Source organism: Pristis pectinata, chromosome 1 (assembly GCF_009764475.1).
Source record: "Pristis pectinata isolate sPriPec2 chromosome 1, sPriPec2.1.pri, whole genome shotgun sequence".
Classification (NCBI taxonomy): domain Eukaryota; kingdom Metazoa; phylum Chordata; class Chondrichthyes; order Rhinopristiformes; family Pristidae; genus Pristis; species Pristis pectinata.
This window is the reverse complement of record NC_067405.1, coordinates 148,107,196-148,129,236: the sequence shown is the minus strand read 5'-3', so window position 1 is coordinate 148,129,236 and position 22,041 is coordinate 148,107,196. Positions and strand designations below refer to the sequence as shown.

General features: G+C 47.8%; 2 protein-coding genes across 2 annotated transcripts in view; both read left to right on the top strand.

Annotated features, from left to right (window-relative positions):
- Positions 1-9,663, top strand: part of tmed8 (transmembrane p24 trafficking protein 8) — a 30,040-nt gene extending 20,377 nt beyond the window's left edge. Inside the window, exons 5-6 of the mRNA XM_052020290.1 lie at positions 1,882-2,169; positions 8,774-9,663. Coding sequence (XP_051876250.1) covers positions 1,882-2,169; positions 8,774-8,991 — 506 coding nt within the window. The 3' untranslated portion in view covers positions 8,992-9,663. The remainder of the gene's footprint in view (positions 1-1,881; positions 2,170-8,773) is intronic.
- An 11,112-nt stretch (positions 9,664-20,775) lies between these two features.
- zgc:163014 (uncharacterized protein LOC100038766 homolog) overlaps positions 20,776-22,041 on the top strand; it is a 38,610-nt gene continuing 37,344 nt past the window's right edge. Inside the window, exons 1-2 of the mRNA XM_052016120.1 lie at positions 20,776-20,842; positions 21,690-21,866. Of these exons, the coding sequence (XP_051872080.1) occupies positions 20,790-20,842; positions 21,690-21,866 (230 nt within the window). The 5' untranslated portion in view covers positions 20,776-20,789. The remainder of the gene's footprint in view (positions 20,843-21,689; positions 21,867-22,041) is intronic.

Here is a 22,041-nt window from a genome sequence, read left to right as displayed (position 1 = left end):
CATCCTCTGCACAATTTGCTTTTCCACTCCATTTAGTGTCATCAGCAAACTTAGACATGCTGCACTCGGTTCCCTTTTCCAAATCATTAATGTATATCGTGAACAGTTGTGGGCCCAGCCCCGACCCCTGTGGCACACCGCTCACCACTGGTCGCCAACCAGAGAAACACCCATTTATCCCAACTCTCTGCCTTCTATTGGTTAACCAATCCTCCATCCATGCTAATACTTTACCACAACTCCATGCATCCTTATAGATGTTTTTTATGTGGCACCTTATCGAACACCTTCTGGAAATCCAAGTATAAAACATCCACCTGCTCCCCTCTATCTACTACCCTCATTATCTCCTCAAAGAATTCCAGTAAGTTTGTCAAACAGGACCTGCCCTTCCTGAATCCATGCCATGTCTGCCTGATGGAACCACTTCTATCCAGATGTCTCTCTATTTCTTCCCTAATGACAGCTTCAAACATTTTCCCGACTACAGACATTAACTGGCCTATGGTTACCTGCTTTTTGCCTACATCCACTTTTAAACAATGGTGTGACACTTGCTGTCTTACAATTAGTATTGGTATTGGTTTATTATTGTCACTTGTACTGAGGTACAGTGAAAAACTTGTCTTGCACACCGATTGTACAGGTCAATTCATTACACAGTGCAGTTACATTGAGTTAGTACAGAGTGCATTGATGTAGTACAGGTAAAAACAGTAACAGTACAGAGTAAAGTGTCACAGCTACAGAGAAAGTGCAGTGCAATAAGGTGCAAGGTCACAACAAGGTAGATCGTGAGGTCAGAGTCCATAATCCGCCGGGACCTGCCCAGAGTCCAGAGAATTTTCAACTTCCAACTTTGTTATTGTTTTCCCTTGTCCTACCTCAATGCACTGATGTGATGAAGTGATCTGTATGGATGGCATGCAGAACAAAGTTTTTTACTGTACCCCAGTACATGTGACAATAATGAACCAATTTAATCTACCAATTATTTACCTTCATCTCTCTCTAACCCCGCACCCTTCTTGATCATCCTCAACTGTAGTGGCTCCAACACTTGTGACCATTCAGTTACCAAGCCCCAAAGCTCTGAACTTCTCTCCCTGAACATCTGCCTCACCCCTCCTGTCGGAGATTCAGTAAAACCCACCTGAGTGGCCAAACGTGATCATTTATAGGAAGGATGTCGAGGCTTTAGAGAGGGTGCAGAGGAGGTTTACTAGGATGCTGCCTGGATTAGAGGGCATGTGCTATCAGGAGAGGCTGGACAAACTTGGGCTCTTTTCTCTGGAGCGGCAGAGGCTGAGGGGTGATCTGTTGGAAGTGTATAAAATTATGAGGGGCATAGATAGGGTGGACAAGCAATATCTTTTTCCCTTTATTAAGCGATCCAATACTAGAGGGCATGTATTTAAGGTGAGAGGGGGTAGATTCAGAACAGACGTGAGGGGTAAGTTTTATTACTGAGAGGGGTGGTGGATGCCTGGAATGCATTGCCTGATAGGGTGGTGGAGGCAAATTCATTGGGGGTTGTTAAGAGGGGTTGGATGGGCACATGAATGAGAGGAAAATGGAGGGAAAGGGGCATTCTGTAGGTAGGAGGGATTAGCTATGTCGGCACAACATTGTGGGCTGAAGGGCCTGTTCTGTTCTGTGCTGTGCTGTGTTCTATGTTTATCTACGTATCTCCTTATCCAACTGTGCGTCAGGTTTTACTTCATTACAGTGGTTGCGAAGCAGCTCGTGTTTTGACATTGCATGTGCAAGGTGTTGGTAGAATCCGTGATACTCATGGCATCGTCGGAGGCCACCGCACCCACGGTAACGACTGAAATAAGGAATGTGCGGCCAACCCTGTTGTCCCGATTTGCCTTGCAGTTGTTCCCGTAATCGATGCTGCGGCGACCTGGATTTCCACAGAACTTGCGGAATTTAAGGAGAAGGTGAGGCGGGAAAAGGCAGGAGTGATGACGGTGAGGCGTGGGAACGTGGTGACGGTCCGAGTCCCCACCCACCCCGAGGGCACTAGCATCTGTTGGGACTTTGCCACGGACACCTATGACATTGGCTTTGGGATTTACTTTGAGTGGGCGCCGGTGACCGACACAGAGATTACCGTGCTGGTCAGCGAGTCGAGTGAGGAAGAGGAGGACGAAGACGCAGAAGGTAACAAGCCCTGTTGCGTGAGCCGTGAATCGAGATCCAGGAGACATCCGCCCACCCACATGTGCCTTTCCTTCACTCGAGGTATCTGCAGGAGACATTGTGCCTGCTGGCTTAGTCCTTGGTTGGGAGGTGCTCCCAGACAATGGCTGTGTTACGTGTTGCAGAAGACATGCCATGCTGATGGAGGGGGTGAATATTTAGGGTAGTGGATGCTATGCCAATTCAGTGCCTCCATTGGCCTGGGTCACTGTTGGAGCTGGACTTAACCAGGGTAGAGTTATACAGCACAGAAACAGGCCCTTCGGCTCAATTGGCCCATATCCCTCTGAACTTTTCCTATCTGTGTCCAGGTGGACAGAGATGGGGGAAATGCTTTGCAGATGGTGGAAATGCTTTGGAGGTGTCAGGAGGTGGGTCGCTCGCCATAGGATACCCTGCTCTCATTGTTGGTGTTTATGTGACTATCATGGTTAACACCGGCCCCTCAGTGCTGCTTGGTGAACGAACTGCCAGTGGAAATATGGAATTTTGAGGGAGTGTGGTTAGAACATCTCTGGTTGGAGATGTCACAGGACCATGAGTGTTACCTGCCACATACCAGTCCACCTCTGTCATTCAAGCCTTTCTGGACCTTAGCTACAGACAGCTGCATTATCTGAGGAATGGCGAGTGGAACGGAACATTGTTCCATCCTCAGGTAATGGCCTCGCCTTGTAGTAGGTGTGGAGGCAGATCATCAATGAATTAGCAGAGATGGTTGAGCCTTGGCCGTCCCCTGTGGTGATGTCCTGGGTCCCACAGCCACAGCCTTTGTGCCTGACGTAATTCTTTTGGTATCAGTCTCAGGGTTTGCTGAATCTTGGTAGCCAGTGGTGATATTCACTTCTTGTTTACTAGACGGTGGCTTTGACAGAAGTTTCTTTCTTAGTAACTGACTTGATCACACCAACAGCCACCGTCTGTCAACTGAGAGTTTTTCCCCTGACTACTTTGATTCTGTTTTACCTGGACTGGCTGATGCCACACTCCGAGGAACGTCCCTGCTCTGAAGTCCAGCCCTTTGATGCAGATCTGGACAAGGGTTGTGATGGGGTCTGGAGCTGTGTGGTCCTGGCAAAACTGAGCTTTGCTGAATTAGGCACTGGTGTCAGCAACACCTCCCATCATCTCGCTGATGACTGAGAGTACACTGGGGAAGTAAGTAGTTAGATTGGACCTGTCCTGCTTGTCGTGGGCTGAGTGTACCCGACAGACGGGTGCTGTCTGGTCCCATGATCTCTGCTGTATTGAACATGCTTGGCTTTCCCTCTATCACGTGGAGAGCATTATGTTGGCTGAAGATGGGTTTCAGTGATGGCTTGGAGCACAAAAGATGGCCAAGCAGAATCATCTGCTCGGCACACCTGGCTGAAAATGGTTGCAAACACTTCAGTCTTAGCTTTGCACGGACATGTTGTTGAGGATGATGTTCATGGAGTCTCCTTGTCTCATTGTTTACTGTCTTTCACCATTTGCACCGGGATGTGATGGGACTGCAGGACTGTTGGTGGTGGATCAATCAGCCAGGTCCACTACACACTGCTCTTGCGACTTAGCATGGACATAATCCTATGTTGTAGCTTCACTAGGATGGCATCTAATTTTCAGGCTTGTCTGCTGCTGCCACTGGCACATCCTTCTGAAATGCTCATTGACCTAGGACTGGCTCCATGATGATCGCAGTGGTGTGACATGGCTATACTGGGCCATGAGGTTACAGGTTGGGGACGAGCATTCTGCTGCTACCCCCAGTAACCCACAGGGACCCTGGATCTGAGTTGTCAGGTCTGTTCTGAGCCTGTCCTGTTTAACACCATGGGAGTGGTACCGTGGTACACCATGAAATGGTCCTCCGTGTGAAGATGGAGAGCACAGTGACCACGACTACTGGTTCTCCCACGGATATTTGCATCTGTAACTGGTGGAGGATGTTCTGGTGTTCAGAGTCTCCCAGATATGGTATCAAAAAGGGTAAATCCCCTGCAAGTTTAAAATAAAAACACACATTTGGCCTAAGAGAACCGTATTATAGGAAAATTAAAGCAAGTTGGTTCTGACTGAGGTGACGAAGGGAGGTCTAAAATAAGAACAACCGCAGTTGTTGAACTTCTGCTTTTATCTCCAGGAGGTCAAGTTTCACTGAGAGAATATGGAAATTGGAAGAAACCCATTCATTCCCTCAAGCTTGTGCTAACCAGTGTCTTCTGGGCTAATGTATGAACTTCCACATATCAGCCTTTACCCCATGCATCTAAGTGTCATTGGGTAAGAAAAAGGTCATTGTCAGGTTTATATTAACACTTTTATTATTATCAAATATAAAGAGAGAGTACACGGTTAATGGCAAGAACCTTAATAGCATTGAAGTACAGAAGGATCTTGGGGTCCAAGACCACAGCTCCCTGAAAGTGGCTGCACAGGTTGACAGGGCAGTAAAGAAGGCGTACAGCAGGCTTGCCTTTAGTCGAGGCACTGAGTTCGGAGTCGGGAGGTTATGCTGCAGCTTCATAAAACTCTGGTTAGGCTGCATCTGGACTATTGCATTCAGTTCTGGTCGCCCCCGTTACAGGAAGGATGTGGAGGCTTTGGAGAAGGTGCAGAAGAGGTTCACCAGGATGCTGCCTGGATTAGAGGGCATGAGGATAAGGAGAGGTTGGACAAACTTGCGTTGTTTTCTTTGGAGCGTCGGAGGCTGAGGGGAGACCTGGTAGAAGTTTATAAGATTACGAGAGGCACAGCCGGTATCTTTTTCCCAGGGTTGAAATGTCAGGAGTGGTCAGGGAACACTTCCACAGGCAAGATGTGGAAAAGGTTTGGAAAAGGTACGATGATAGACCAGTTATAAGACAGAACAGAACAGGACAGGAACAGGCCCTTCAGCCACCATGTTGTGCTGAACTAATTAATCTGGTAATTAAATGCCTAATAGACGACATGCATTTAAGGTGAGAGGGGGACAGTTCCAAGGCAATGAGCAGGGAAGTTTTTTTACACAGAGAGCGGCGGGTGCCTGGAATGTGCCGCCGGGGGTGGGGGTGGAGGCAGGTACGATCGAGGCGTTTGAGAGGCTCTTGGGCACATGAATGTGCAGAGAATGACAGGATATGGACCACGTGTAGGCAGAAGGGATTAGTTTAAGTAGGCATTTAATTACTAGATTAATTAGTTCAGCACAACATGGTGGCTGAAGGGCCTGTTCCTGTCCTGTTCTGTGTTATAACTGGTCTATCATCAAGTACCTTTTCCACACCTTGCCTGTGGGAGTGTTCCCTGACCACTCCTAAAAGGCCTGGCTCAAGTTTTCAGACTGTATCCCTTCGCAATCTGCAGTAATGATTTCTCTACCCCACCCCATCAGTCCCTTTAATATCCGCATCAAATCGCCCCTTGGCCTTCTACATTCCAAAGCATATGGTCCCAGTTTGTGGAACCTCTCTGTCCAGTTTTCACTGCTGCCTTGCCTCCCAGTCACATTGACCAGGACTCCTCCCATTACTTCAGGTAATCGAGTTATTATTGTCACACCAGAATCGGGTTTATTATCACTGTCTTATATGGTGGGAGGTGTGTTGTTTAGCGGCAACAGTACAATGCAAAGACAAAAAACTATAAATTACAAAATAAAGAAACAGTGCAAAAGCAAAATGAATAACGAGGTGGTGTTCATGGGTTCATGGACCGTTCAGAAATCTGATGACAGAGGGGAAGAAGCTGTTCCTGAATCGTTGAGTGTGGGTCTTCAGGCTCCTGTACCTCCTCCCCGAAGGTAGTAACGAGAAGAGGGCATGTCCCAGGTGGTGAGGGTCCTCAGTGATGGATGCCGCCTTCTTGAGGCACCGCCTCTTGAAGATGTCCTCGATGGTGGGGAGGGTTGTGCCCGTGATGGAGCTGGCTGAGTCTACAATCCTCTACAGCCTTTTACGATCCTGCACATTGGAGCCTCCGTACCAGGTGGTGATGCAACCAGTCAGAATGCTCTTACTTTACATCTGTAGAAATTTGCAAGAGCCTTTGGTGATATACCGAATCTCCTCAAGCTCCTAATGAAGTAGAGGTGCTGGCGTGCCATGATACGGTGAAGAGCTTTTGTTTGCACGCCATCCAGACAGGTATGGTCCCTGGCAGAAGGAATATCTGTTTATCTTCTAATCCTTTCGATATAAAGGTCATCATTCCATTAGCCTGTGATATTGGCCCCATTATTTTTCTGCTCTCCATGAGCATATCCTGACCTGCTCTTTGTCCCCCTCGAACTGCCCCATTTATAACCTGTCCCTACGTCCTTCATTTCTTCTGGCAGAGCCTCGATAGTCATCTGTGAGTCTGTATAAGTAACACCCAGAGTCAATCCCCTGCGACTCCTCCAGTCACTTCCTCAGGAAGTTCAGACAGCTTCACGTGGGGAGTCGTCACTTTCAGCTGTGTGGGGTGTGGGACGTTGGTGACTAGAAGAGGATTGGAGGCCCACGTACAAAAATTACTAAATGTCACTGGGATGTTCACATTTGATTAAATTGGAGATGGAGGGTTGGACATCTCGAGGGCTACAGTGCAGAGTGTAGCTCACGACCCTCCCCTGCCCACCTCCTTCCCTTTATTCCAGGGTCTGCTGTCCTCTCCTATCAGGTTCCTTCTTCAGCCCTTTGCCTCTCCCACCCATCACCTCCCAGCTTCTCACATCATTCCCTTTTACCCTCACCCCCTCACCTGAATTCACCTGTCACCTGCCAGCATGTGCTCCTCCCCCTGCCCCCACCCTTTTATTCCAGCTTCTGCCCTCTTCCTTTCCAGTCCCGATGAAGGGTCTCGGCCCGAAACGTCGACTGTTTATTTCCCTCCACAGGTGCTGCCCGACCCGCTGAGTTCCTCCAGCACTCTGTGTGTTGCTCCAGATTCCGGCATCCGCAGCATCTCTTGTGTCTCGGTGTTTAGGGCTCTGGGGTAACCAAGTTCGATTCTGGGACCCCATCCTTCAGGACAGAGATTGTCCTGGGGCAGGGGGATGGGGGAGTTGTGGAGAGACACGAGAGACGACAGACACTGCAATCTGGAGCAACAAACAATCTGCTGAAAGAACTCAGCAGGTCGAGCAGCGTCTATGGGGGAAATAGATGGTCAATGTTTGCCATGCATGGTCACCAGAATGGCACTGGGCTTGTTTTCCCTTAAGCAGAGAGAAACTATTTCCTCTTTTTGGGGGGCTGGGGGGGTCTAGAATTTAAAAAAAAAGCAGGCCATTTGGCCCGTTGTGTTAATGCCAGTTGCAAAAGAGCCACCAGGCTAATTCCACCCTCCAGCCCTGGGCAGACCACATCTCTCCATGTCCACATCCCAGTCCCGTTTACATGTGGGGAGGGTTTCTGTGTCTCCAATCCTCTCGGGCAGCAGGTCCCAGACGCAACAAGGATTACAACCCTAACATTAGAGCCAGGGTGACATTTCAGGTCATGTCATGTTTGACCATGTGGACAGAGGAGAAGCCACAGGCCTCCTTCAAGCAGTGGGGCAGATCCTCCATTTACCCGAGGGACCAGATGAAAAACCACAGTGTACACTCCCTCAGTCCTACCTCAGCAGCACAGTGCCCCCACAGTTGCTGCGTAGTCAGCATCAGCCAAGGTTGTGTGCTGAAGTGGATCTAAGTGGACCATCTCCAACTCTAAGATGCGAGTATGACTCACTCAGCTATCGAGGTTCCTTGTTCAAGATGAACTCTTCATCTCCCAATCTACCTCATCGTGGACCTTGTAGCTTATTGTCCACCTGCACTGCACTTTCTCTGTAACACTATATTCTGCATTCTGTTTTTCTTTTTACTACCTCGATGTACTTGTGTATGGAATGATCTGTCTGTATGACACGCAAACAAAAACTGCACAAGTCCATGTGCACAGGTGCAATGAAAAACTTACTTGCAGCAGCATCACAGGCACAGAGCATCAGATAAGCAGCATTCACAAGAAAAAGATAAATTAAACATAAATTATACACAATTTTTACAAGAAAGGACACGATTAGAACAAAAAAAAAAGTCCATTGTAGTGCAAAGTGGTCATAGTGTTGCTAAACTGTAGTGATTAGGGATGTGCCGGTTGGTTCAAGAACCAAATGGTTGAAGGGAAGTAGCTGTTCCTGAACCTGGTGGTGTGGGACTTCAGGCTTCTGTACCTCCTGCCTGATGGGAGCTGTGAGAAGGTGGCATGACCCGGATGGTGGGGATCTTTGATGATGGATGTTGCCTTCTTGAGGCAGCGCCTCCTTTAGCTACTCCCGATGGTGGGGAGGGATGTGCCCCACCTCGGTACATGCGACAATAATAAACCAATACCAAATCCCTTATTCAGTGTCTGCAGGCAGGAGTCCCGAAAATTCACTTGGCTAGTTTGCCTGACGTTTGATTGCAGGGCATCAGATGTTAACTCGGCAGAAGCCCATCTAGAAATAGCTCATCCCCTTTCGTACCTGCCTGTGTATCCACCCATGCTAAATCATCTCCCTCTGGCCCACCCTCTCTCGCCTGTCTCTCCCTCTTCTGCTATTAATATCCTCTTGCATTGCTCCTTAGTGCCCCCGATCCACGGAGACATTGAGAGGGGAACGAAAGACTTCAGCCGCTCCGACCTGGAAGAGATCCTGCCCGTCTACCGAAAGGACAGTCACTTGGAGGTCCAGTCTGGCAGTCATAAGTACCCGGGCCAGGGGATCTACCTCCTCAAATTCGACAACTCCTACTCCATATGGAGGCACAAGACCTTATACTACCAGGTCAACTACAGCTTGTAACAAGGTGGTGGAGGGGCACTGCCCGCAGCATGCCTCTCCCATCTCTCCAGGGATAACCTCACTCGGAGTCAACTCCTTGTTTTCTCTCTGTGACGATTGTTTTTCTTTGCAAGAATCTGACTTCAGCAACCTGCAAACCTGCGTACTGTCCCCTGTCCCCAGCTCCTCTCGTGCGTGGCTCCTCCTTGGTTTGTTTTTGTTTTCCCGGTGTTGTCATTGTGCTAGCTATTGTGCTCCTGGTAGCACTGAAGTTTTATATATAATTATATATCGTTACACTTGAAGCTTTACTCTGTGTTCTGTGCCATTTTATATGTTTAATATCTCTAGTCTGTTGAAGGGCACAAGCTGCAAGGACGTTACTGGTGCAATATTTGATTTCAGCTTTGCTTTTGCGATGGGTTGCAGCTGCATTTGGAGTATTTCCAAGTCATCCTTTTCCCACAGCTCCCCCCTCCCCCCAGGAATGCCAGCAAAGATTAGATATTCAGATATTCGTCTTTTAATTACAAAAATTTGCATCCTATTCTGAGTACAGGAGCCTTGGAAAGAAAATCTAATTGGGACGGGAAGGGAGTGAATGTCATTTGCATCTTTCAAAAGACTCCATATATTTTGTATTTCTATGTATTGTCTGTAAAAAGATAAATAAAGATAAATTCTAACCTTGAACGTTGTGTTGTGGAAAGAGCCCAGTGTGCAGCTGCTGACTGACAGGTGGGAATAAACTCATCAACACAGAGGGCATGCATTTAAGGTGAGAGGAGGTAGGTTCAGAACAGACGTGAGGGGTACGTTTTTTTACTGAGAGAGCGGTGGATGCCTGGGATGTGTTGCCTGATAGGGTGGTGGAGGCAAATTCATTGGGGGCTTTAAGAGGGGCTTGGATGGGCACATGAATGAGAGGAAAATAGAGGGATATGGGCATTCTGTAGGTAGGAGGGATTAGCTATGTCAGCACAACATTGTGGGCCGAAGGGCCTGTTCTATGCTGTACTGTTCTATGTAGAACACTACAGCACAAGAACAGGCCCTTCAGCCCACAATGTCTGTGCCACACACGATGCTGAATTGAACTGGTTCTCTTCTGCCTGCACACGGTCCATCTCCCTCCATTCTCTGCACATCCATGTGTCTAACAACTTCTTAAACGTCACTGTTGTATCTGCTTCCAGCACCACCCCTGGCAGCACATTCCAGGCGCCCAGCAGTCTCTGTATAGAAAAAAAATTACCCCGCACATCTCCTTTAAACTTTCCCCCTCTAGTACTTGACATTTCTACCCTGGGAAAAAGATTCTGTCTACCCAGTCTATGCCTCTCATGATTTTATAAACTTCTATCAGTTCTCCCCTCAGCCTCTGACGCTCCAGTGAATACAACCCAAGTTTGTCCAACCTCTTGCAGCTCATACCCTTTAATCCAGGCAGCACCCTGGTAAACCTCTTCTGCACCCTCTCCAAAGCCTCCACATCCTGTTAATAAAAAATAAAGATACCTCCTTAGAAAATAAAGAACAAATGCAAAAAGATGTCAGTCAGCATCTGCAGTGACTGTGTTTCAGGTAGATGCTGTTGTGGTACAGAAAGCCCCTTAGTGCCACATTGTGTACAGCAAGCTCCAACAAACACTCCCGCTGATTGTAGCCAAGTAACCTATTGAGTGGTGGTAACTGAGTGATATTTAGCCATGAAACTGGGGACAGTCCTCTACTTTTAAAGTTGTGCCATTGCATTATTTGTGTTCACTTCAAAGGGCAAGATCCTAGTTTTGCATCTCATCTGAAAGCCAACACCTCTGACAGAACGGTGTCCCTCTAACGGCAGGCATACAGTTGGCTCTGCCCCATGATTCTCTCAGCTGGGAAGTGAGAGTGCTAACGCTGAGCGGAGGAGAAGTGTAACTATTCCCTGAGCAGAATGGGCCCCTTCCTTCAGAGAGGAGTTCCAGTGTGCTGGAAGGTATTTTGTACTGTGCTGAATCCCAGCATGGGCTGGGAGTACAGTTTGTGCCGGGGTCTGGATCTGACGTCAGTTGTTCTTCAGTTTCAGAAGTAACCATGTTTTGTCTGTGAATGGCCACGATGTGATGTGAAACGAGAGGATGGCTGAAAGATCACGTCACTGTGAACGTTGAACCTCTCCAAAGATAGGATATAGGAATCATTTAGAAAGTCTGAATGTGCAGAGCCATCATGTGTATTGGTTTATTATTGTCACTTGTACAGAGGTACAGTGAAACACTTGTCTTACATACTGATCGTACAGGTCAATTCATTACACAGTGCACTGAGGTAGTACAGGGTAAAGACAATAACAGAATACAGAGTAAAGTGTCACAGCTACAGGGAAGTGCATTGCAGGTAGACAGTAAGGTGCAAGGTCACAACAAGGTAGATCATGAGGTTAAGAGTCCATCTCATCATATAAGGGAACCGGTCAATAGTCATATCACAATGGGGTAGAAGCTGTCCTTGAGCCTGGTGGTACTTGCCCTCAGGCTCCTGTCTCTTCTGCCTGATGGGAGGGGGGAGAAGAGAGAATGTCCCGGGTGGGTGGGGTCTTTGATTATGTTGGCTGCTTTACTGAGGCAGTGAGAAGTGTAGACAGAGTCCATGGAGGGGAGGCTGGTTTCCATGATGCACTGGACTTGTCCACAACTCTCTGCAGTTTCTTGCGGTCCCGGGTAGAGCAGTTGCCGTACCAAGCCGTGATGCATCCGGATAAGATGGTTTCTATGGTGCATCGATAAAAATTGGTGAGTGTCAAAGCGGACATACCAAATTTCTTTAGTCTCCTGAGGAAGTAGAGGTGCTGGTGAGCTTTCTTGGCTGTGTGAGCAGAAGATAATGTAAAATTGGTGTTGGTAATGACGAGGATGGGCTGCAGCATGGTACCGATCAGCTGGGGAAATGGGCAGAGCCATGGCAGATGGAATCTAATCCTGATAAGTGCAAAGTGATGTATATGGGAGGACAAGTAAAGGTAGGACACGCAGCAAGAGTACTGAGGGTCAGAGAGAACTAATGTACAAGGATCTCTGAAGGTGGCAGTCAATGTAGATAAGGTGGTGAAGAAGGGACACAGGATATGAGAGCGGGGAACTTGCAGTACAACTTCATAAAGCATTAGTTAGTCAACAGCTGGAGTACAGATCCTCTCTGGGTTACCAACCCCTGACTTATGGACACCCCGTACATACAAAGGAGCGTTTGGGAGACTGGGATGGATGGGGATGGATTTGCTGACTGCTGCAGGCATCTTCTGCCAGGGGCCTTCTCTTCCCCACCACAGCCCCCAACTCCCCAAGCCACAGTGATCAGGGGCTGGGTCATTCACTGAGTGAGTGATGCCGGCTGGCAGCCCCTCTTCCTGTGCCTGCTCGCTCTCCTGTCACTGCTGTTTGTGTGACCCTCTCCCACACGCTGTAGTTGTTCATTTCTAACTTCAGTTTCAGGAACAGAACCCCATCGTAACCTGAGAACTCCCTGTATTGTCTACAGTTCTGGTCACCTCACCATCAGAAGCATGTGACTGCACTGGAGAGGGTGCAGAGGAAGTTCACCACGATGTTGCCTAGGATGGAGAGCTTCATTTACAAGGAGAGACTGGATAAGCTGGAGCAGAGGAATCAGGAGACCTGACAGGTGTACAAGGTTGAGGGGTGTAGATAGTAAGAAACTGTTCCCTGTGGCAGAGGTGTCTTAAGAGCAGAGGGCTTGGGTTTAAGGTGAGGAGTAAGCGGTTTCGAGAGAATCTGAGGAAGAATTTTCTTACCCACTACGTTTCACAGAATCACACAGCACAGAAATGGGCTTTTCGGCTCCCCTTGTCCATGCCGACCATGATGTCTGTCTGTGCTAATCCCATTTGCCCACACCCAGCTACCCCATTCTTATCCAAGTCCCGTCCAAATGTCTTTTAAATGCTGTAATAGTATCTGCCTCCACCACCTCTTCTGGCAGCTTGTTCCAAATATTCACCATCCTGTGTGTGAAAAACTTTCCCCTTAGGTCATATTACACACTTACATAAAGCTGGTAAATTGGTTTATTATTGTCACATGTACCGAGGTAGAGTGAAACACTTTGTTCTGCATGCCATCCATACAGATCATTTCAGCACATCAGTCCATCGAGGTAGTACGAGGGAAAACAATAACAGAATTGCGTGCAATTCTGGTCACCTCACTATAGGAAGGATGTCGAGGCTTTAGAGAGGGTGCAGAGGAGGTTCACTAGGATGCTGCCTGGATTAGAGGGCATGTGCTATCAGGAGAGGCTGGACAAACTTGGGCTCTTTTCTCTGGAGCGGCGGAGGCTGAGGGGTGATCTGTTGGAAGTGTATAAAATGATGAGGGACATAGATAGGGTGGACAAGCAATGTCTTTTTCCCATTATTGAGCGATCCAATACCAGGGGGCATGCATTTAAGGTGAGAGGAGGTAGGTTCAGAACAGACATGAGGGGTATGTTTTTTACTGAGAGAGTGGTGGATGCCTGGAATGCGTTGCCTGATAGGGTGGTGGAGGCAAATTCATTGGGGGTTTTAAGAGGGGCTTGGATGGGCACATGAATGAGAGGAAAATAGAGGGATATGGGCATTCTGTTGGTAGGAGGGAATAGCTATGTCAGCACAACATTGTGGGCCAAAGGGCCTGTTCTGTGTTGTACTGTTCTATGTTCTAATAAAGTGTTACAGTTACAGAGAAAACGCAGTGCAGGCAGACAATAAGGTGCAAGGTCATAACGAGGTAGATTGGAGGTTAAGAGTCCATTTTATCGTACTAGGGGACCATTCAATAGTCTTATAACAGCGGGATAGAAGCTGTCCTTGAGCCTGGTGGTACGTGCTTTCAGGCTTTTGTATCTTCTGCCCAGTGGGAGGGGGGAGAAGTGAGAATGTCCAGGGTGGGTGGGGTCTTTGATTATGCTGGCTGCTTTACCGAGACAATGAGGTATAGACAGAGTCCATGGAGGGGAGGCTGGTTTCCGTGATGTACAGAGCTGTGCCTACTTTAAACACAAAAAGTCTAAATGTGTGTTTAATACTTTACAGTATGTGTGCGTTAGAGGCAATGTCAGTAATTGTTGCCCATTCCGCATTCCCCTTGCTGTAACAGTGTGAGCTTGGACCTACAAACGCTAGGAGCACATTTACTCTGCATTCGTTGGTGCTCCTGCATCATACTGTTCCAGCATTTCCAGTCTGTCCACAATGGCAAACACTGACAGAGACCATGGCCAATTATAGTAAGATCCAGGCTCCCTTTATCATATAATCTCTAACAATTTCGTACTGTTTACAATTACATTAATTGTTCCAAACACAGCTGGTCATGCTGAACAACTTCAGCCATGAAACCTCATTGTGCCAGGGCGTGCCGTATTTACTCTGTGTATTTTCAGTGTGTAATTTGCTAATGATGTTGTAATGATTAACCAAGTTGCTCAGAGTAGAAATGGAGCCAGAATCCCTCAAGCAACCTCGGAGAAATCCCGTTGGACAGATATTGAACGGTTATGGAGAGTATGGAGAGACTGTGGTTTAATAAAATGGAGGAGAGGATTTCTTTCAAACAAGATGATGCAGAGCAAGGAGACACCCAGAGCCTCTGACTTTTTCCAGTGACATTATTTATTCTGTAGGATGTGGGAAATGTGGGAAGTGAGGTTCCCACAGGAGTACTCATTGCAACCAGAGGGGTGAGGCAGATGTGGGGTAAGGCCAGTGGTTGGTTGAGACTAACTTCAAGCCCAAGGCTCAAGGTGCAGCCACTTTCTCGAGGTGTGATTTGGTAACCCAGGAGGAATGGCCTTTATTCATCGACGTGACATGTAGAGGGTGGGGTGTGGGCAGGAACTGGGGGAGGCAGGGTCACTAACGTAAAATCAGTGAAGCCAAAAACCATCTGCTGGAGGAACTCAGCAGGTCAGGCAGCATCTGTGGAGGGAGAGGGACCGATGCAGGGTCTCGACCCCAAACGCTGACCATCTCTCTGTCCCCACAGACGCTGCCCGACTGGCTGAGATCCTCCAGCGGTGTGTTTTGGGCTCCATGCAGTAACTGCAAGTCTGGGAGAATGTGGCAGCACCGGGGAAGGGGCAGATGTGGTGGGAGGACCTGCTGTAGCCAGCAGCTGAGGGGTGGGGCCTGGCAGTGACATCACACCAAGGGGCGGGGCTGGGAGACATCACACTGAGGGGTGGGGCCTGGTGGCGATGTCACTCTTGAGGGGTGGGGCCTGGCAGTGACATCACACTGACGGGCAGGGCCTAGCGGCAACGTCACTGACGGGCGTGTTGTGTCAATGAAGCCGATTGTCGGTTCTAATAATAAATTCTTATCAGGACTCAAAGGAAAAGATTGTATTTGAGATCGAAGAAAATCTCTAATTTGTAAATATCTAAAAAAATGAGTTTTTAGTAAATTATACTTGGTAGACAATTGTTCAAACGAAGAAAGGTTTCCTCCAACAAACAGATCTTGAAAACAAGTAATACCTAATTTGTCCCACTCTTTAAAAACTACATCAGTCATAGAAGGTTTAAAAAAGTAATTAGAGAAAATGGGACTGGACAAAGAAAAACTCAATAAACCGAAATATTTTCTAAATTGTAACCAAATCCTCAAAGCATGTTTAACTACTAAATTATCTGTCAGTTTATTTAATGATATTGGAAGTGAAGAACCAAGCGAAGAGATAATAGAAAAATTTTTAACAGAATTAATTTCCAAAGAGACCCATACTGGACGAGCCTCTTGATTAATGTAATGTAACCAAAACGTAAGATTTCGTATATTGACTGCCCAGTAATAAAATCTAAAATCAGGTAAGGCTAAACCTCTGTTCTTTTTAACCTTCTGAAGGTGAGCTTTATTTAGTCTAGGATGTTTGTTATTCCATATATAGGAAGATATAATTGACTCAAGAGAGTCAAAGAAAGATTTAGGAATAAAGACAGGTAAAGCCTGAAACAGATATATAAATTTAGGTAAAATATTCATTTTAATAACAATAATTCGGCCAATCAATGATATAGAAAGGGGAGACCAACTTGATAAAACCCTTTTCACATAGTGCGGTGAGGTGAAAAAATTTTCTTTAAATAAATGTTTATAGTTTTTAGTAATTGACACCCCCAGATAGGTAAAATGATTTCTTACAATTCTAAAAGGAATGTTAATATCAACTGGAACCAAGTTATTCAGAGGAAAACATTCACTCTTGTATAAGTTCAATTTGTAGCCTGAAAAATGACTAAAGTGAGAAAGTAAAGAAAGCACAGGAGTTAAAGAAGCTTCAACATCAGATATAAAGAGTAATAAATCATCAGCATATAGAGAAACTTTATGGTTAATACCTCTTCTGGAGATACCAACGATATCTCTAGATTCTCAGAGAGAAATAGCCAAAGGTTCTAAGGCCAAATCAAAGAGCAAAGGGCTCAAAGGACATCCCTGTCTGGTTCCACGTTGAAGTTTAAAAGGTTTAGAATTTTGAAAATTAGTGAGAACTCGAGCAGAAGGGGATAAATAAAGTAATTTAATCCATTGGATAAAATCGGGCCCAAAATTAAATTTCTCTAGCGTTTTAAATAAGTAATTCCCATCAATCTGATCAAAGGCCTTCTCAGCATCTAGAGATATCACACATTCCGATATTTCCTTAGAGAGAGAATAGATAATATTTAATAAATGACGAATATTAAAATGAGAATATCGATTTTTAATAAAACCAGTCTGATCATCGGATATAATTGAAGGTAAAATATTTTCCAATCTACAAGCCAGAACTTCAGATAAAATTTTAACATCCACATTAAGTAGCGAAATTGGTCTGTACGAAGCACATTCTGTTGGGTTCTTATTTTTCTTAAGAATAAGTGAAATAGAGGCTTCATAAAAAGATTGTGGTAGTCTACCCAATTTAAAAGAATCTGAAAAAACAGCACATAAATGAGGTATAAGCAAAGAGGAAAAGGCCTTATAGAATTCTCCAGGAAATCCATCAGGACCCGGAGTCTTTCCAGAATGTAAAGATCACACAACCTCGGCGATTTCCTCATATGTAACAGATTGATCCAACTGTTTTCGATTTTCAGTGGAAAGTGTAGGAACGTTTAATTGGTCAAAGTATTTTATCCATTACTGTATTATCTTTAGGAAAATTAGAACTGTAAAGATTAGAATAGAATTCTCTAGAAGTGTCATTTATATCTAAAAGATCAGTTGTTCTCTCACCATTGGCTTTTGAAATTTCTTTAATTTGCCATCTAGCTCTGGAGATTTTTAATTGGTTAGCCAGTAATTTACCTGTTTTATCTCCATGAATATAAAATTGACTTTTATCTTTTAAAAGTTGACTTTCAATTGAATATGTTAAAAGAAGATCATATTTAGTTTTAATTTCAACTCGCCTTTTATATAAAGCTGGATCTGGATCCAAAGCATATATTTGATCTAATAGTTTCAGTTGATCAACTAGATCAGCTCTTTCTCTGTCAGCTTTTTTCCTGATGCTTGCCGTATAAGAAATAATTTGACCTCTAATAAGGGCTTTGAAAGTATCCCAAACAATAAGACTAGAAATCTCTTCTGACGAATTCTCTTTAAAAGAGTTATTTGTCGGTTCTGAGGGGCTCGAGCACTACAGTGCAGAAACAGGCCCTTTGGCCCATCTAGTCCATGCTGGCCTGTTTTCCTGCCCAGTCCCATCTACCTGCACCCGGACCATATCCCTCCAAACCCCTCCCATCCTTGGACCTATCCAAACCTCTCTTAAATGTTACAATTGAACCCACACCCACCACTTCCGCTGGCAGCTCGTTCCACACTTGCACCACCCTCTGAGTGAAGAAGATCCCCCTCAAATTCCCCTTAAATATTACACCTTTCACCCTAAACCTATGACCTCTAGTTCTAGTCTCACCCAACCTGAGGGGAAAAAGCCTACATGCATTCACCCTATCTATACCCCTCATAATTTTGTATACCTCTATATGATCTCCCCTCATTCTCCTGTGCTCCAGGGAATAAAGTCCTAACCTATTCACCTTTCCCTATAGCTCAGGTCCTCAAGTCCCAGCAACATCCATGTAAATTTTCTCTGCACTCTTTCAAGCTTATTGATATCTTTCCTGTAGGTAGGTGACCAGAACTGCGCACAATACTCTAAATTTGGCCTCAGCAATGTCTCATACAACTTCAGCATAACACTCCAACTCCTGTACTGTGAAGGCAAAGTGCCAAAAGCTCTCTTTACGACCCTATCTACCTGTGATGCCACTTTCAAGGAACTATGGGTCTGTTTTACTAGGTCTACCACACACCTCAGTGCCCTACCATTCACCGTGCATCACCTCACACTTGTCTGCATTAAATTCCATCAGCCATTTTTCAGCCCATTTTCCCAGCTGGTCCAGATCACGCTGCAAGCTTTGATAGCCTTCCTCACTGTCCACTACGCCCCCAACCATGGTGTCATCTGCAAATTTGCTGATCCAGTTTACCACATTATCATCTAAATCATTAATGTAGATGATAACAACAGACCCAGCACCGATCCCTGCGGCACACCACTGGTCACAGGCCTCCAATCAGAGACACAACCATCTACTACCACTCTCTGGCTTCTCCCACTAAGCCAATGTTGAATCCAATTGGCTACTTCATCCTGAATGCCAAGCGACTTAACCTTCTGGAGCAGCCTCCCATGCGGGACTTTGTCAAAGACCTTGCTGAAGTCCATGTAGACAACGTCCACCACCTTCCCTTGATCAACCTTCCTGGTAACCTCCTTAAAACTCTATAAGATTGGTTAGACATGACCTACCACGCACAAAACCATGTTGACCATCCTTAATCAGGCCCTGTCTATCCACATACTTATATATCCTGTCCCTCAGAATAGCTTCCAATAATTTACCCACAACTGACGTCAGGCTCACTGGCCCATTCTTAGAGCCTTTCTTGAACAATGGAACAACATTATCTATCCTCCAGTCCTCCAGCACCTCACCTGGGCTTAGGACATTCTAAATATCTCTGCCAGGGTCCCCGCAATTTCTGCACTAACTTCCCACAAGGTCCGAGGGGACACCTCATCGGGCCCTGGGGATTTATTTTCACTAATTCACCTCAAGACAGCCAGCACCTCCTCTTCCACAATGCAGATACAGTCCATGACCTCACTACTCTTTTGCCTCAGTTCTATAGTCTCTGTGTCTGTCTCTCAAGTAAACACAGGTGCAAAAAATTCATTTAGGATTCCCCCATCTCTCTCGGCTCCACGCATAGATGACCACACCGATCTTCAAGAGGACCAATTTTGTCCTTTGTTATCCTTTTACTCTTAATGTAGCAATAGAAACCCTTGGGATTCTCTTTCACCCTGTCTGCCAGAGCAACCTCATGTCCTCTTTTAGCCCTCCTGATTTCTCTCTTAAGTGTTCTCTTGCATTTCTCATACTCCTAAAGCACTTCATTTGATCCCAACTGCCGAAACCTGATATGCACCTCCTTTTTCTTTACCAGGGCCTCAATATCCCTCAATAACCAAGGTTCCCTAACCGTGTTAGCCTTGCCTTTATCCTAACAGGAACATACAGATTCTGTACTCTAAATATTTCACTCTTGAAGGCCTCCCACTTACCAAGCATCTCTTTGCCAGAAAACAGCCGATCCCAATCCACGCCTGCCCAATCCCTTCTGATGCCATCAAAATTGGCCTTCCTCCAGTTTAGAATCTCAACCCGAGGACCAGTCCTGTCCTTCTCCATGATTATCTTGAAACTAATGGAATTATGATCACTGGATCCAAAGTGTTTCCCTGCACTCACCTCTGTCACCTGCCCTGTCTCGTTCCCTAAGAGGAGATCGAGTATCGTGCTCTGTCTACTTGGGACCTCTGCATATTGATTAAGGAAACTTTCCCGAACACGTTTGACAAACTCCATCCCATCCAATCCCTTTACAGTATGGGAGTCCCAGTCAATGTGGAAAGTTAGAATCACCGACTATCACAATCTTACTTTTCTTGCAGCTATCTGCTATCACTCTACAAATTTGCTCCTCTAAATCTCACTGACTGTTGGGTGGTCTATAATGTAGTCCCAAGAACGTGGTCGTCCCTTTCTTATTCCTCAGTTCCACCCCTACTGCCTCAGTAGATGAGCCCTCCAGTATGTCCTCTCCGAGAACTGCCGTGACATTTTCCCCGATGAGCAATGCCCTCCTCCCACCCCCCCTTTAATCCCTCCCCCTCTATCACGTCTAAAACATCGGAACCAGGAACACTGAGCCGCCAGTCCTGCCCCTCCTGCAGCCAAGTCTCACTAATGGCTACATCATGCTGATCGGTGCTGTTCACCTGCCTCACCTACACCACCCCCTGCATTAGTCCCACCAGGCTCATCACCCAGTGGATTGGTCTTTGCCTGTAGGCTTAACATCTCCTTTCCCCACTGTCCCTCCGCTTGCTGCCCTGACACTTCCCCCCCACCAAACCCACCAGTACTCGTCAGGGGCGGGGCCTGGCGGTGACGCAGCGGACAAAGGGGCGGGGCCTGGCGGGGCCGCTGAGGACAAAGGGGCGGGGCCTGGCGGGGCCGCGGCGGACAAGGGGCGGGGCCTGGCGGGGCCGCGGCGGACAAAGGGGCGGGGCCTGGCGAGGCCGCGGCGGACAAAGGGGCGGGGCCTGGCGAGGCCGCGGCGGACAAAGGGGCGGGGCCTGGCGAGGCCGCGGCGGACAAAGGGGCGGGGCCTGGCGGTGAGCGCGGGAGATTTGAACGCGCGGCCGATGGAGTTTTACGCGGTGCGGTCGCTGGCGGAGCCGCCCGGCAGGTTGCTGAGGTAACGGCGGTCAACAGACCCCCTCCCCAGCTAACTTCCTCTCCTCACCCCCCACCCCCTCCCCACTCCCCCCCTCACCCCCCCACCCCCCCTCACCCCCCCACCCCCTCCCCTCACCCCCCCCACCCCCTCCCCTCACCCCCCCCACCCCCTCCCCTCACCCTCACACTCGCCCTCCCCTCACCCTCCCACCCCTCTCCTCACCCTCCCAACCCACCCACCTCCCCCGACCCCCTCACCCCCCTTCCTCACCCCCCTCTCCTCACCCCCCACCCACCTCCCCCTACCCCCCGAAACCCCCCACCCACCCACCCCTCTCCTCACCCTCCCAACCCACCCACCTCCCCCGACCCCCTCACCCACCCCTCTCCACACCCCCCTCACCCACCCCTCTCCCCTCACTCCCCCCCACCCACCCCTCTCCCCTCACCCCCCCACCCACCCCTCTCCCCTCACCCCCCCACCCACCCCTCTCTTCACCCCCCCCCACCCACCCCTCTCCCCTCACTCCCCCCCACCCACCCCTCTCCCCTCACCCCCCCACCCACCCCTCTCCCCTCACCGCCCCCACCCACCCCTCTCCCCTCACCGCCCCCACCCACCCCTCTCCCCTCACTCCCCCCCACCCACCCCTCTCCCCTCACTCCCCCCCACCCACCCCTCTCCCCTCACCCCCCACCCCTCTCTCCTCATTCCCACACCCCCCACACACAAACACACGCAGACAGTGTAGTGTCTCTGTTTATCCCGGGATTACCCTGCCCTTTTCCGGTGGGGCGATGACTGAAGTCTGTCCGGCTTCCCACCAGCTCACACCGTTCCTTTTCCTGCTCCTTTTGCCTTGCAGTGAACACTGTGGCTCCCTCTTCCACTGCCGCCTGGAGGTCCCTCTACCCAAGCACCTGGTGATTTTTGGCCTTGGGAACTGGGACGTGTACTCCAAGGACACCTTTTTCTCAGTCGAGGTCTCGGTGGGCCCTGAACTAAAACCCCAGAGAATTGGAATGCTTTCTTCAGCTGTGAGGTGAGGCAGTGCGCGGCTGCAGCTGTGATCAATGTTCTAGTCTCTAGTTGGGCGAAGCATTCATGTCGATGGACCGAGTTTAAAATGTTGTACCTGCTGTCACTGGGAACTTGGAGCAAAGAACCAAACCATTCAGCCCATCTGGGCCATGTCAGTGTTCATAGAGTCATACAGC